At 44.6% G+C, this 16,446-nt stretch overlaps 1 protein-coding gene across 2 annotated transcripts in view; it reads left to right on the top strand.

Annotated features, from left to right (window-relative positions):
• Positions 1-13,008: 13,008 nt before the first annotated feature.
• ZDHHC13 (zDHHC palmitoyltransferase 13) overlaps positions 13,009-16,446 on the top strand; it is a 50,960-nt gene continuing 47,522 nt past the window's right edge. Inside the window, exon 1 of one of the 2 annotated variants that reach the window (XM_019651417.1) lies at positions 13,009-13,115. In XM_019651417.1, coding sequence (XP_019506962.1) covers positions 13,089-13,115 — 27 coding nt within the window. In that variant the 5' untranslated portion in view covers positions 13,009-13,088. The remainder of the gene's footprint in view (positions 13,116-16,446) is intronic. The other variant, XM_019651418.1, reaches the window with a different exon arrangement.

Genomic DNA, 16,446 nt, shown 5'->3' with positions numbered 1-16,446 from the left:
GGAGGGCGCATCCTGTTTTTGAGACTGGGTAATTTATTTTAGTAGCTGCAAAGTCCTGAAAAAATAATGATTACTTCCTCAGTGTGACCGTGACAAGCCCTGGGGAGGTATGGTCGATGAAATCCATGCCAGCTGGGTACAGAGGAACAGCTTAGGAAAGGTCTCCTGTAGTCATGTTAGCAGTTGAGGGGTATCTCAGCGAGTGGTCAGCATGCTGTTGTCCACTGTCCCCTCCTCACTTTGGGCCTTGGTGGCAGGCCTCGTGATGATGGTTATTAGCAGAGGTTCTCTAACCCTGCCACAGCTCAGTTTTAGCATTGAAAATCCCATGCCCCAGAAAACCTCTCATTCCCAGGAAAACTGGGGTGGTTAGTTATGGGCAAAGTAAAGAGTTCATTATGGGCTGATACAATAATAAGGTAGTAAGTAACACAGGAGGCATGCAGAGATGTGTTCTCTAAGAGAGAACAGAGAAGGAAGTGCATCACTTCCTGGAGAGACCAGGGAAGTGCCATTTACTTCCTGGCAGTGGCAATGGGCAGGGGTGTGGGGGTCTAAGTGGGGGAAGTGGGCTGAGCAGAACTTCTTACTGTTCTAGCTAGCTCTCTGGTATACCCAGGAGGCAACGTGTAAAGCAGGCAAGCACTTTTTAAAAGATCACACAGTGAGGTAGCCAAGCTGGAACATGAAACCAGACCTCCTAGGTCTTTAAGCCAAGCTTCACATCCCCCAAGACCCACAGGTAGTTTTCTAATTAAAGAAATCCCCTCTAGTTTGTCAATAGATGTTGGAGGAATCATATCATATTCCTCCCAGGAGTCTGATACTGTTTCGAATGAAAATATGATGACGTTAACAAATGGAAAGAAAAAAGAAATGTTCAATAGTTGAAATATGTGTGTACCCCTCACCCACAACCGTCTCCGGAGGATTGCCTAGGGGCTGACTGTTGCGGACAAACATAGCCCAACGCCTTTGCCTCAAGGCAGGGCCAACTCTCTGGTGCAATTTACACTCTAAGAGCTCCCCATGCCTTCCGGCTGAGGCCAGGCTGTGGAAATCACATCCTTGCTCTGCTTCTTCCCCCTCCCTGTATTAGCCAGGGCTCTCCAGAGAAACAAAACAATAGGAAACATACATATCAATTTAAATTTCTATGTAAATATATTTATATATACAGCATATATTACATATACATATGGAGAGAGAGAGAGAGAGAAGAATGTGAGAGAGATTTTAAGGAATTGACTCATGTGATTGCAGTCTGGAGGCAGAATTCTTTCTTCTTTGGGAAACCTTTGTCTTTGCTCTGAAGGCCTTCAGCTGATTGGTTGAGGCCCACCCACCCTATAGAGGGTTATCTACTTTACTTAAAGTCAACTGACTATAAATGTTAATCACATTAAAAAGAAAACCACAAAAAACAAGAAACCTTTACAGCAACATCGAGACTAGTGTTTGACCAAACAACCAGTCACCATAGTTTAGTCGAGATGACGCATGTAATTAAGCACCACATTCTCTCACTCCCTAACAGGTGTTCCTGAGATCATGCCCTTAATAAATCACTTGTATACCAATCCTTATCTCATACTCAGCTTCTAGGGACCTGCACGAAGATCAGGTGACACTTTGTGTCCTGCTGCATTATCTTGTTTGTTTTAGGCTTGCTTCTTTATTGTCTGCCCTTCCTCTCTAGAAGCAAGTTCCTGGAGAGTGGGTTTTTTCCTGTCTTGCTTACTGCTGTAACTCCAGCCCCTAGAACAAGATCTAGTATATAGCACATTGGCTGGTCTTTTGCCTGACTGATCTCAGTCCCTAGTTCCACTCTGCTTTGTTCTGTTACGTATTTTAGGGAGGCTTGAACCCTGCAACTACATTCCCTGGACTGTCTTGCCAACAGGCTTTTTTTGGATAGGCTCTGTCAATTAGGCACTGGTGTAAGATTGAAAAACAGAAAGAGGGAAGACGTTCTTTTCCTGCTTTGAACTTCTATTGGCATCCCTCCAGCAGGTGTGAAGAGCGACTGGTGCTTTGGATACTTCTAGTACCTACCGGAGGGGCTTCTTCCTCAAGCCTAAGTAGCTCTCCAGCATGGCCCCAGGACCAGCACACAGTGTCCCCACCATGGTCTTAGCACCAGCCACCTTTGGAAACATCTATGGCTCAAAGCACCAGCACAGCCTCCCTTCCTCCCAGTCCTGGGCTCTGGTAGTGCCACCTCTGCCCTGTTCTCCCGCTGTTAGGACTGGCGGCTTCTTCCAGCAGTTACTAAGCTCTGGGTTAACTCCAAGTCCCTTTTTTTTTTTTTTTTTTGGCTCTCTCAGCCCTTCCAACATTATAGAGTCACTTTCCTATGTTAAATTCCCTCTGTTTAAAATATCTACAGAGATATACATTCGCACGGCTGGATCGTCCTAACACAGACTGATATTTAGGCCCTCAGTAAATAGTTGTTGAATAAATAAATTATAATGCCAGGCTAATATTCTTAAAGCTCATACTTCGAAAGAAAGAAACTTGTCTTTTGCAGCACCCGTACCTCAAATTGCAAGGAAGGACTCTGGCTGGGCCACATGCCCTCTCCTCCTTGGAACTGCCCCTCTGAACAAGTGGATGGAGTACCTTGACCAGTCAGGTGTGGCTCATGGACTCAGTCTTATGGCTCACAGCAGGAGGGGTACGGACATTGATAGCCCCACCTGAACTACCTGGAATGCGGAAGAGGCACTTCCCCAGGGGACGGAGGGAGCTGGGCAGAGAAAAAACCAACATTTTCCCACCGCAATGAACTTAACAGTCTGCAGGGAGAAATGGACACATTGACAGATTGCTATAATACAAGGAGGTGAAGTACCAAGTGTTCTGGGAGCATAGGGGAGCATTTATTCTACTAAGCACTTTCCCATACACTCTATAACTTGTTCCCCATGACACCAGCCATTATGAAGTAGAAATCTTCATCTTCATTTTACAGAAACGTCTTTGGCCTCCTGCGACTGGACTTTTCACTCCTTTTTCACCCCAAGCCCATCTCTGCCCAGCTCCCATGGCCAGGCCATATCAGATATCTCAACCCTATTCCTTTTTTATGTAGAATTTTCCTGAAGGAAGAATGATTGCAAATAAGTTTGCCCTGGTCCCATAACAATAATGGCACCTACCATCGACAAAGCACCCACCACGAGGCACACACCATACCAGATATTTTATTCTCTCATTTGGTCTTGTTCACAACATTACAACATACTAGAATTCCAGAAAGATTGTGTGACTAGGCCAAGGGTACAGAGCTACTTGGTAAGAGTGTAGAGCTACCTCTGCCTGGCTACCCAAATAGCAGCATTTCCTCCACTTTGTCTTTAAACCAACAGAAGGATGGTTAAGACAACTGGGGATGTCTAACCAGGACAGCAGACTCATTGGTATTGTGATTCATTCAAATATCTAATAGGCTGTGAGGTAAAAGAGATAATTCATTGGAATTTTTGTGGCTTCATTAGCCAGAAACAGAGTCCGCTATAAAAGTTAGAGTGAGGTAAAATACTGCTCAGTATAATAAAAATGATAGAAGGCAGGGTGGGCATTCAAGGAGATAATGACAATAGCTTTTAAAGGATGTGGAGAGTGAGAGAATCCTGACTCTGGAGACAGATTGGGTAGAGGGTTTTTAAAGATCCTATGACTATGAAATTACAGCTTGCTTTCTGTCCACCCCATTTCCTGAAGTTAAAATCTTTGCCAGGCTAACCCAAGATCCCAGGTCAACTCCAGATGATAAATTGCTTTTTAAAAATTAAGTCAAAATGACACACTGGTTGTAAAAAAGAAACCACAACACCATGTATTGATAATATGGCAACACCATAGGAACGTCATGCAAATGTTTATGCACCTTGAAGCATTTTAACCTGTCTCAAAGTTTTCCAGAGTTTTCAGTTTCATGTTTATCATTTAAAAAGTACTCCATCTTTATCCAATGAAGACTACTCTGCTTGGTTGAAAATATTTTTACTGATTAATATTCTGCCTCAGACTCTAAGTGAATTGCTTGAGGAAAAGGAGCTGAATGGGGCGTGAGATGAGGGGCTGACAAGAGTGCAGACAGAATGGGAGGTGTCTAGCCTGTCTTCTCTGGGAGACAACTTGTTGGTACTTCCTTGTCTCCTTGCGCCCTGCTCAGGAGTGCATTACCTCAGGTTCTGTGCGAGGGTAACGGTTGGAACTGTTTCTTCCTTCTGGAGGCAGGAGTCCAGTTTGTCCTTCGAGGAGAATCATCTATAAGTGCCCATAGATATTTGGTGTTGGGATCAAACTAACTTGGTCTTGGAACCCAGGACTCCCTTCTTTCTGGTGGCATATGAGGAACTACACAGATGATATTTTCATGGCACATATTCCTAAGAGCTATTCTTGTGTGTTGTGGCCAAAATTCTAATTGCATATGAGAAAACTAAGGCCTATAGAGATTCGATGTCTTGCCAGAGGCCATGCAGCCAGTAACTGGCTGTGTAGACTTGAAAACTGGACCTCCTGACTCCTTTCACGGCCCCGCACATCTCCTTCGCAGACTGTTAGTGGCACTGGCTGATGGAGGAGGAAGTTGAGGCAGGGAAAGGCCGGGCTCTTGCCTCAGGCCCTCTGTGGGTCTGTGACCCGGCTCTGATCACAGCTGGAGACCTGGCAGCTGGTGCCCTGGATTCAGGTCACCTGTCTTGATTCTCCTTTGTGATCTCTCCCACCCTTAGGGACATCCCAGTCCTGAGAGCTCTTCCTGATCAGGTTATGTGTGGCCTCCACAGCCTTAGGGCATTTGAGTTCCTGTGCCATGGGCTCCACCATTGCTGCCTCCCACAAAGGTGACTGTGGACTGCTCTGTTCCTGAACCAGTCCTGAAGGAGCAGGACAAGTGTGGAAACTGAAAATGAATCGTGTGAATAACTGAAATTAGGAACCGTTATGCCCTGGGTTAACGTCTAATTTATAGCTTTTTCTCTTCTGTTCCTCCCCAACCATGCCAGACCAGGCCTTAGGACAGGGCTCCTGACAATCTCCACTTCCTCACACATGTGTAATCATTATGCATTTATTGCATGTCTACTACATGTGGGCTCTGTGCTGGCTCCCAGGGTGCAGTGGTGAGCAGAAGGGACATAGGCCCTTGACTGAGTCATGGATTGGAGGCAGAGGTGAACGATAGGCAGTTACAATATAGTGAGACAAGTGCCATTCCAGCTGGAGTGCTGAGGGATGTAGAGGGCGGCAGTCACCCCCACCTCAGGGTCATGGGAGGTTTTGCACAGCACAGCCAATCTTTCTTTTCTTCCTGCCTCAGCCTCTTCTTCCTTCTTCTTCTCTCTCTCCCTCTCTCACTAAATTCCCCTGGGTACCTATTATTTACCAGGCACTGTCTTAGGTTTTATGGAGAGTTGGCTTTGGATTCCCATGACCCCTCCCAGTAGGTCCTGGGCCATGTTTTAAAATAAGTAAAGTCCATCTTCTCTCATTTCCTGATGTTTTGTAACCCAGTGCCCTTCACTGCCTTCTGATTGTCCAAAGTCCCTCGTTATCCCACCTCACCCCGGCCTCTCCCTCCAGAAAGTACCTCTAGTCTCAGAATTACCTCTAGCACATGTCTGCCTACTCCTATATCGAGACTGCTATCTTCTCAGGACCTCTCAGATGGATGCATGGGGATTAAACTAATTCTCCTCACTGCCCTTACCCTCTGTTGTGGGTTGGATTGTGTCCCTCAAAAAGATATACTGAAGTCCTAACCCCTGGCACCTGTGAATGTGACCTTATTTGGAAATAGCCTTTGAAGATGTAATCAACTTAAGATGAGCTCATACTGGATCAGGCTGGTCCAATGACTGTCTTTATAAGAAGAGGGACATTTGGCCACAGAGTGAGGCATACAGGGAGAATGCTATGAAGGAGGCAGAGACCGAGTGATGTACCCACAAGCCCAGGAGCAACCAGGGTTGCCAGCAAGCACCAGAAGCTAGGAGGAGGCAAGGAAGGACCCTCCCCTAGAGCCTTCAAAGAGCGCATGGCCCTCCCAACACCTTGATTTAGGACCTCAAGCCTGCAAAACTGTGAGGGAATAAATTTCTGTTCTTTTAAGTCATCCAGTTTGGTATTTTGTTATAGCAGCCCTAGGAAACTAATACATCCTGCTGAATGTGTTTACTTGTAAAGGTAAATGAGTCTCTGATTCATGGAATTTCAGGTGATGTAGGTTTCCATCTCTGTGAATTTCCCCATCTAAATCCTTGGTAATCATTGCAAAAACAAACTACTCCATCACAGCTGACTGGTCAGGGTAGATAAGTGACTGAGGGCCATCTAAGTCATTAAATAACAACCAAGTGGGCTCTCTCTTTCAATAATCTGAATGGGGAGACACAGAGAGAGTGACAAGCAGGTAGTATATGCTGGGCCTATAAAACCTCATAGAGTCAAGGCTGGAGTCAATGTCATGTGCAAGCAGAAGTTGTGGGGGAGCAGGATCTGCAAATAAGCAGAGGGCCCTGCTCCACAGAGAGAACAGGATGGATTTCCAGAAGCACAGAGACAGTAGGGAGAAAATAGTGGCTATGGCTATCTTGGCTTTTGAGGGTGTTTCAGTGCTCAACTCCAGTCCCACAAAGGACTTTACAGCAGGCAACAGGAAGCCACAGAAGGTTCAAGGAGGTGGCAGAATTTCACTCAGTCATCTTATTCAGTGTTCTGTTTCTCCTGCTATCTCACCTACTGCCCTTCCTGACAATCCACACCTCTCTATGGTTAGATTCATTATGAACTCAGTGGCCTTGGGAATGACCTCAGTGCCTTCAGCTTGGGAAATCCAGATTTTGTATGGATTCACCATCTATCCAAAGCACAGTGTGGAGTTCTTTCATTTAGAAGCTGAGATAAGAGCTAACCAATTTGGCCTCCCATGGTCCCTTCTATGTTCTTGAACAACTTGGATCACGGCAAGCGAGCTAGGCCAGTTACCATGGACACCATTCTATCACTATAATTGGAGCCCAACAGGCAGCAGCTAACAGCAGATTTAACCAGTGTCTTATCCTCTGGTGATGGCATCGCTGAGGGATATGCAGCTTTTCTCATCAACACAAATAGTTTAGTCTGCGGGGCAAGGCAGTCGTGGAATAAGAACAATAAATCCTAATAAATGTCACAAACCAATGTCCTTGTTGAAACAAGAAATACATTTTGGCCAGTGGAACTTTGGTCGTTATATTTTCTATAATGTCATGAATATTTCAGAGTAGAGGCTGAGTTTCCCAAATATCTCAGTTTTTCTCAGTTTTGCCTTTGTACCTAGTAACAGCTGAATTATCTATACAGCACTTCATACACACACACACACACACACACACACACACACACGACATGCATTCATTCATTTAATCCTTACAATTATTCTACGGTGTAGGTTCTATTACTATTCCCATTTTATAGATGAGAGCCTGGAGGCCCAAAGTGGTAAGGTCTCTTGCTAAGAGTACACAGAAAGCAAGCCTCTAAAATTCATGTCTCACCTTCATTCCCCCAAGTAGGTAGGAATCTGAAAATACCTTTGAAAAAATAGATATAGGAAGGTTTGAAAGGCCCTGAACTTGTAGCTAATTCCTAAGCCCTGAACTTAATTCTTGTCAGAGACTGTATTGGCAAGGCCACAGGCTTGTCACACAGGAGACAGTCCTGCCATTGTCATCAGATGTTCTGGGCCTGGGCTTTTCTATAGCCTCTAACCTGATGCCCTGGGGCAATTGCTGAAACTCCCAAAGCCACGGTCTAGAAAGCAAGATGCCAATTCTGGCTCTGCGTGTTTCACAGGGGTGTTATGAGTCTCAGTCTAAATAGGATTCTTTAACTCAACTCAACATTTTTTGAGCACTTAGCCTGGGTTGGGAAATGTGCTAGGTACCAAGGATATAAATAAAAATGAATAATTATAGGGTCGGTTACTCATTTAACAACTGAATATTGAGCGGCAACATGAGCCAGGTACTGGCTATGCATTGGGAACGCATCTATGTCTGAAATGGAGCCAGGTTCCACGCTGTGGTATACGAAGAAGATAGGTGTTCAAAAGGTGAATTCAGTAATGTTCCATGGGGGGCTGTTAGAAGAATTACAGGTGATATGGGGGCACTTAACAGGGGGTCCTAACCTGGTCTAGGAGTCCAGGAAGGCCTTTTGAGGAAGTGATATTTAAGTGTCTTCCAGGAGCACAGAAACCAGAGGGAGATTGGTATGTAAACCAATAAATGTAGAGCTGTAATGGATGGATGTAGAAGGCGGGGAGGAGTCTTGCCACACCTATATATTAGAGTCAAGGTAGATTTATTACTCAGTTCTGGGTATTGCTGTCACAATTTGGACACATCCAGAAAATTTTCTGTAGGAGTTGGTATTTAAATGTGTGACTGTCAGAAGGTGACTAAGACTCAAAAATAGCAAAAACTAGTAGGAATACTTCCTGCTTCTCTCTCTCTCTCTCTCTCTCTCTCTCTCTCTCTCTCTCTCTCTCTCTCACACACACACACACACACACACACACACACACACACACAAATCTGGTTAATCGGGCAGGTAAAATATAAGATGTATGCCATAGTCGTCTCATCCAGGCCATATTAATTGTGGTTCTTAGAGTATCTTATTACCAGATCTTGGTGATTTGTATATAAAATGAAGGGAAAGAGTCACTTTCCTTTTTTTCATAGATAGAAGCTTTCTCATAGATAGAAGACAAGACATTAAACAAGACTTCTAAGCAACCTCTGCCCCGTTCCACAACCCCCAATACTGAGAATCTGTGAGGTGGGTTATAGTTAGAAAGCTAAGGCTGCTTGAGGGCTGGTGAGATCGCCATAGAGCAGGTCACAAGAGTTACCCTAATCCTATCTCACCGCTAACTTGCAGGGTAATCCTGGACAAGCCACTTCCCTTTTTGAGCCTGTTTCCCCATTTATAAATATGGGAAATTGGAAAAGTCCTTTTGAGTTAGTGTTACGTATTTATGAAAAGGACCCTCTACCCTGCTGTATCCCCCCAGGCTAAAGTGGGTTCTTATGTTACATTCTTGGCACTTTTTCTTGTTAGCACGTATCATCTCTACTTCTTCGTTTAAAAAAATCTATTTATCTATCTCTATCAGTATTTGCCTTCCCCAAAAGACTTGAACTCCAGAAGAGACCATCCTGTGCTCCACTGTACTCATATGTTTTAGCTTGGTCCTGGCACATAGTAGGAATTCAATAAACATTTGTTGTCCAAAGTATTTCCACTGAGCACTCATCCCCACCCCAGCCCTGCTGACTTGGCACCTGAGACCACTGGGGTTTCCTAACTGGTGTCTGTGAGAAGCTCTGTGCTGACAGATGTGTGGGGTTTTCTGTTTATTTGTTTGTTTGTTGACATTCCAAAGGGTCATTTTGGTGTCAATGTTGAAATAATTACAACCACAGGCCTTGTTTCAAAGAAATGCCTCTACCCTTTCCAGGGCCATGGAAGAAACAAGGCCAGAATCAAATTCTGTCAAAATGAAGTCAGTTGCTGCCCACAGTGTGACAGTAGGGATTAGCAAATCCTAATGTGGAATTTTTTCTTTCAAAGCCAAGAAATGTTAAACATTGTGAAGTGGGCATTCCTTAGGGTGATTTACGGAGCTGAACCACGTTTTTTGTAAACCATGACTTTAGCTGTGTTCATTCATTTGTTGGTTTGTTGGGACAGAACTTCTTTTAGGCTTTAGTACATGCCAGGTCTTGTGGCAAAGCATGGTGAGGGACATTGAGATGGATATGTGCCCAGAGCCCATGGCCAAGTAGAGGAAACAGGATCTATACAAGAACTGCAAAGCTGACTCTAAGAGTTCAGTATTTGTGAGCCTGTTTAATTAAAGTCTGTCACTTGCTGCCAGACAGTAAGCCTCAGGGAGCCAGGGGATAGGTGTTTTTGTCTTGCTCAACATTGAATCCCCAGTGCTGAATGCTGCTTGGTACATAGTGGGAACTCAACAGTATATTTGCAGAATGAGGGAAATAGCGTCATCCAAAAGAGATTTTTTAAAAGCGCTATGGGGATTGGAAAGGTAGAGCTCAGTCTCAGCTGGGGAAATTACATGATCAAAGCTGAGAGGGACCATGGAGTTTAGCGCTTCTCACTGCCACTCTCAGCCTCATTTTACAAATGAGGAAACTGTCACAGAGAGGGAAGGTAATTTGCCCAGGGTCACACAGTGTTATGGGCTGAATTTTACCCTTCCCCCCACCCCCAATTCATATGTTGAAGTCTTAACACCCTGTATCTCAGAATGCGACTGTATTTGGAAGTAGGGTCTTTAAAGAGGTAAGTTAAAATGAGGTCACATGGGAGGGCCCTAATCAATTATGAGTTGTGTCCTTATTAGAAGAGGAGATTAGGACACAGATATATGCACAGAGGAAAGACCACGTGAAGACACAGGGAGAAGATGGATGCCTACAAGCCAAGGAGACAGGCCTCAGAAAAAAACCACCCTGCCAACACCATGACCTTGGACTTCTGCATTCCAGAATTGTGAGAAAATAAATTTCTGTTGTAAGCCACCCAGTCAGTGGTACTTTGTTATGGCAGCCCTAGCAAACTAATACATACAGTAAGTGACGACAAAGTTAGGACTAGGAGCCAAGTCTGCTGAATCTCTATCCTAAGCCCTTTGCATGACACCATTCCACTGGTCCATTCACTACTCTCCCCAAAACCCAATCCTGATGAGGATGATGACAATGATGATAAGACCTAACCCATATACAGTGCCTATCATGTATGTGCCAGGCACTGTACATACGTTACATACTTTAAGTACTTTACATACATTAGCTCATTTAATTTTCTCGACAGCCCTGTGAAGTAAGTAACATTATTATCCCATTTTTACAGATGAGGAAACTGAAGCACAAAGGTTGAGCAACTCAGCCAAGAGCATACAGCTACTCAGTGCTGGAGCTAGGATTCAGGCCCAGGCAGTCTGTTCCAGGAAGCATCTTCCCACCCATTGTGCTATTCTACTGTGGTATACCTGTAAGCCAAAGGCATTTTCAAAGATGAGATATAATGATGGCACTTTAGGCCTCAGTGGGTTTGCTTTCATATAGCCATTAGTTATGCATATACTTATCCCAATCTGAAGTAGCTCAGTGGAGGCATAAAACAAATGAGCAGAAGAGAGTGGGAGCCTTGCTAAAGAGTCGAGTATTAGGATTTATTTGTTTCAGAATCTTCTGAAGTGTTAGGCTATCAGGGCAGAAGCATTGAAATAGAAGATTTTAAGTCTCCCTCGAGTTCCAAAACATCTTCTAATTCAGTCCTTGAAAGTGAAACAACCAAACCACTTTAGCCAAAGCACTTTGCAGTAAGAGACCTGTGTTTGAATCTTCTCTCAACCGCTTACCAGCTGAGTGGCTTGAGGGGTTAATGATAGTCTGAATCTCAGGTTGTTTTTTTTCTTCTGGGACATGGGGGAAATAACGGCCATTTCACAGATTAGGCATAATATATGCAAAAACACTATCACAGGTGCTAATACATAGTAAGTGATCAGTAAACAGAGCTCTTATTAGCTAAGCAAAATGACCCCACTCAAAAGCTCTCTCCTCTGTGAAGCCTTCCCCAATGCCTCATCCAAGCCTGTCTAAATTAATTGCTTGCTCTTCTGGCTTTCCAAGGAAGTTGCTTGCGCTTCCATTTGTCACTCAGTTAGTCCTTCATTGTTATCATAGATGTTGATGACACACCTATGCATGTGTCTATCCACTCAGTAAAATTGTACTGAGTGTTTTCCATGTCCCAGTGCTGTGCTGGGCACTGGGAGTTCAGAGATGGATATGACATGGTTCTCACTCTCCAACAGGGTAGGTTTCTGGGGCAACTCATGTGTCCAATAGGCAGGGATGCTATAATAATAGTAGTAAAAATTTAAAATTTTAACAATTTTATTGTATTATAGTATTTATCATGGGAAGAACCAGTGCTTTGTTAGATTCTTACACACTTGTTTTATGATTCAGCATTATTTTTATAGAATAAGGAAGTCATAAGGTTTTCAGTTCTTTTCCAATTTAATTTCGAAAGGTCTTAATCTGGTTCAGCTTGGCAACAGATATACTAAAAAATAATTATAAAGACTGTGTTAAGTGCTTGGCTAGAAGAGCTCCCATGTTTTCTGGTGGCTGAGATAGGAGAGCCCCACTGGCCCAGCTGGAGCTCCCCAAGGGCGCCGACCACAAGCTAGCCTTATCCTAGCTTCATAGCTGTTCTTTGAGCTGAACAGAACTGAGCAGCCAGCTCTTTCAGTGCAGACCTTAAACGGGAATGGGGAGTGCAGGTGGGAGGCTCTTGCCCAATCCTCCTCTAGCCTGAGCTGTGGAACTCATTTATTTTCCATTTTGTATGAAGAAAACAGAACCCCAGCTGGTGGAAGTGACTTGCTGAAGATCGCAGAAGTGGAGAGCGGCAAATGTTTTAATAGTTAACATTTTTTGATAGCTTATTATATGTCAAATATTGGGTGAGAGGCTTTATATCCTTTTTCCTCATTTAATCCTTCAGACAATTCTGTGAAGTAGGTTACCCTTATTTTCCCCATTTCACAGATGACGAAAATGAGGTAGATTTTCACAAGGTCACTTAGCTATTAAGTAGCTATAAGTAGCTCTGGTTGACTTTGGCATAACAGCCTATATGGAATCAGGATGGGGTATGTAGGTTAGGTGGACATCTACGGTACCTGGGCGAGCTGTGCACAGTCCTGACCTGGGGCTGAAAGTGTACCGCGGTGGCGAGCTGGGGGCGGGGCCTCCGACTCTCGGTTCTCCATTAGCCTCCCTGGTGGCAAGAAATTCCCTCTTCCAGCCGAGAAGAGATCAGGGATTGGCTCTCCCGAGGTCGATTGACAGCACAGGGCGCGAGAAGCGACTGCGGCGGAGGCGGGGCCACAAGCAGGAAGTGGGATAGAGGCGGCGTGAGGTGGGCTGGCGAGCGGGCTGCAGTCGCCCCTTTGCCGAGTCTGCAGCGTCACTGGGGAGATGGAGGGGCCGGGTCTGGGCTCGCAGGTGAGTGCGGCCGGGCGCCGGCTGTCCTGGGGGCCTTGAGCGAGGCAGCGGCTGTGGGGATACGAAGGCGTGGGTTGAGGAAGCTCACAGAGGGCCCTCCTCCCGGAGGGGCCTGGGCCGGAGAGGGGGAAGCCTAGAAACACTGAGAATGAAGCCGGGAATTCTCTCTGAGGTGACCGGGAGGGATAGGCCAGGACAGAGGGGCGAGTTCCCTTGCCAACCCTCCAGCCTCCTTCTGCGGGCCGGGCCGGGGCGCCCCCAGAGGCCGGTACCCGATGTGTCGGGCAGGGACCCCTGTGGGGCCTGCCGAGGGAGGATGGCCGTTCCTGGGGGAGGTGTCAGGTGACACACCTGAGTTGGACCAGCCGGTGTTGACCTTGGGCTGGATGGAGTCTGTGCGGTTCTATTGATTGCTTTTTCCGGCGAGGCGCCTGGGTACCCGCTTTCGCTCCATCCAGCCTTGTTTTAGCTCTTGTTCCCACATCCTTGCTTACTCTTTGAAAGAGCTGAGGCTGTTAGTTATGTTGGAGAAAAGGGAGTGAGAACGGTGGTACCTGGATAGCTATCTGCAAAATCCCGAGGGACTCTTCTGTGGCGGAGGTACCGTATTTTGCCGTGTATAATGCGCTCCCGTGTATAACGCACACACATTTTTGGCCCAAACTTTCTGGGGAAAAAAACCCCTTTTGTTTTAATTTTTTAATTCAGTTTTTTATTTGTTTACATTTAGGTACTTGTTCATATCATAAAGGAATTTTAGCATTTATTTTTTAACATTGTGGTACAAGAAATTTTATGTAACAAATATTCAGAAAACACAAGAATAGATACAAGGTACAAGAAATTTTATGTACCAGTAACAAATGTATGATATTTACGTATCATAGAAGGCCAAGAGCTCTTCATTGGTTGCAAGTTCGTCAGAAGTTCCAACAATACAGATGATGCTATTACAGGGTATTATTTTGCATACGGATATCGTTATTGATTTCTAGAGTTACACTTTTAACTCATAAGCATAAATAAAAGAATTAAAAACATTTCTATAGACAGGGAATTAGCGTTACCCATGTATAATGCGCATCCTTATTTTTCTCTCACAAATTTGGGCCCCAAAAGTGTGCATTAAACACAGCAAAATACAGTATTCTGTGGAGAAGCCAGCTGTAGTCCCAGAGAACTGGATGGGCTAGTGGGGAAGTTACTGGGAGGTACATGTTAGCTCCAAGAACAAGATTTTTGTCCTTTCTGTTTATGGTCTTTCCCCAGTGCCTAGAGTGGCATATTGTAGCTATTCGCTTAATGTTTTTTGAATAAATGAAGAATATCCAGATTCAGCCAACTTTAGTGAGTGTTTGGAATATGCCAGATGCTTTTTATATGTATTATTTTATTACAGAATTTTAGCATCCTTAAGATGACATTGTCCCTATATACAGATGAGAAAACTAGCTGCCTCCAGTTGGAGTGAGTTAGGTAGTGTGTTTTCTGTCCATAGTGAGAGTCAAGCAGTTTGAGATGATTGGATTCGTTGGCTTCTAAAAAAAGTCTTTCCAATCTTAAGAGTGATTCTCATCCTCCTCTTCTTTCAGCAGTCTGCTGTAGCTTTACGGTAGGAACAAACGTGTCGGGAGTTATCAAGGCATTCGTATTAGGTGTTCCTGGGTTTTGACAGAAAAAAAGAGGTTTGCAAGCTGACTGAATGTTACAGAAGGGTGTAGAATCTTCACATAGGAACTACATCTCATTTTTTTTCTCAGGGAGTCTCAAGGAAAAGTTGGTAGGAGTAACTATCATATATTAATTACCGCCACTCATTTACAAAAGCCTTTAAGTGCCTAAAGTTCACTCCCTCACGCTGAAGGGAAGGTAGCCCTGCCCCGTTCCATGACGATGGAGGGAGAGAATGATTCAGAAGTCGAAATTAATGGGGCAAGGTAGAGAGATCACTGTTGTCGTTAATAGTAATTGCTACTAAATTTTTCAATAATAATGTAAAGATCTTACATATATACTGTGCTTTACAGTTTACAAAATAGTTCCCTATTCTTGATCCTCACTGTGACCCTATGAGGTAGGGAGGGATGATTATTCTAGTTGTAGAGCATAGACCTGAGCCTCAGAAATTTGAAGTCATTTGTTAAGAGTGTAATAGCTGTAAGTCTCTGTAAGTAGCAGAGCCAAGACTTCACTCATTCTACTAGGTGTTAGGTACTGTTACAGGTGCTGGCGATAAATCAGTGAACAAAGCAGTCAGGAACTTGCCTGCTCTGGTTGAATTTGGTTCTCCTGATTCCAACCTCAGAGCTGATGGGTTTTTGCCAGAATTTGCTTATACAGGCATACTTATTTTTATTGCCTTTTACTGTGCTTCGCAGATACTGTGGGTTTTTTTTATAAATTGAGGGTTAAGACCCTCCACCAATAAAAAGATAACGACTCGTTGAAGCATCAGAGAATGGTTAGCATTTGTTAGCAATAAATAATTTTTTGTTAAAGGTATGTACATTGTTTTTTTAGGCATAATGCTATTGCACACTTACAGTATAGTGTAAACAACTTTTTTTTTTAAGATTTTTATTGGGGAATTGGGGGATGGGAAACAGCACTGGGGAATTGGGGGAAAGGGAACAGACAAGTTGCTGTCCTTTTGTTCTTCAGTCTAGTTGTGGAGGACGTTGCTTCACTGGCCCAAGTTGGCACCATCATTGCACTCTTCCTGGGCGAGACAGATTAGTCGCTGGCTTCTGGACGGCCGCTCACGGCGGCTGTTGGCCGCTTACGCTGGCTGCTGGCTACACACGGTAGCCCATGGCAACCCACTGCCACAGGGACTACAGCCTACGCCGTCGCAACGGCAGCCCAGCTCCAGGTTGAGCTGTTGTTCAGCATCTTAGCTGTGGAGGGCAGTGTCACTGGCCCTCATATGTGGGATCCGAACCACGGCCCTGCTGCTCAGAGCTGGCGTCCCAAGCCAGCTCTTAACCAACGCGCCTCTCGGCCGGCCCTAAACATAACTTTTATATGCACTGGGAAAAGAAAAAAATTCATGAAACTCGCTCTATTGGGATAATCGCTTTATTGCAGTGGTTTGCACCCAAACCCCCAGTATCTCCAAGGTATGCCAGTATCACCTGGCCCCCAGTTTCCTCTCTGACTTCATTTTTTTAATTTTTTTTTATTTCTTACTTGCTCAATCAACCCCTACCACACTGGCCTCAAGGCCTTTGTACTTACTGTTTGCTTTGTCTGGAATACTCTTTCCTCATAAACTCCCATGGCTTATTTCCTCACCTCTTTGACACAAGTGTCACCTGGCTGTGGCAAGACC

The sequence above is a fragment of the Hipposideros armiger genome, unplaced genomic scaffold, assembly GCF_001890085.2.
Source record: "Hipposideros armiger isolate ML-2016 unplaced genomic scaffold, ASM189008v1 scaffold_159, whole genome shotgun sequence".
Lineage (NCBI taxonomy): Eukaryota > Metazoa > Chordata > Mammalia > Chiroptera > Hipposideridae > Hipposideros > Hipposideros armiger.
This window is presented reverse-complemented; position numbering and strand designations above follow the sequence as displayed.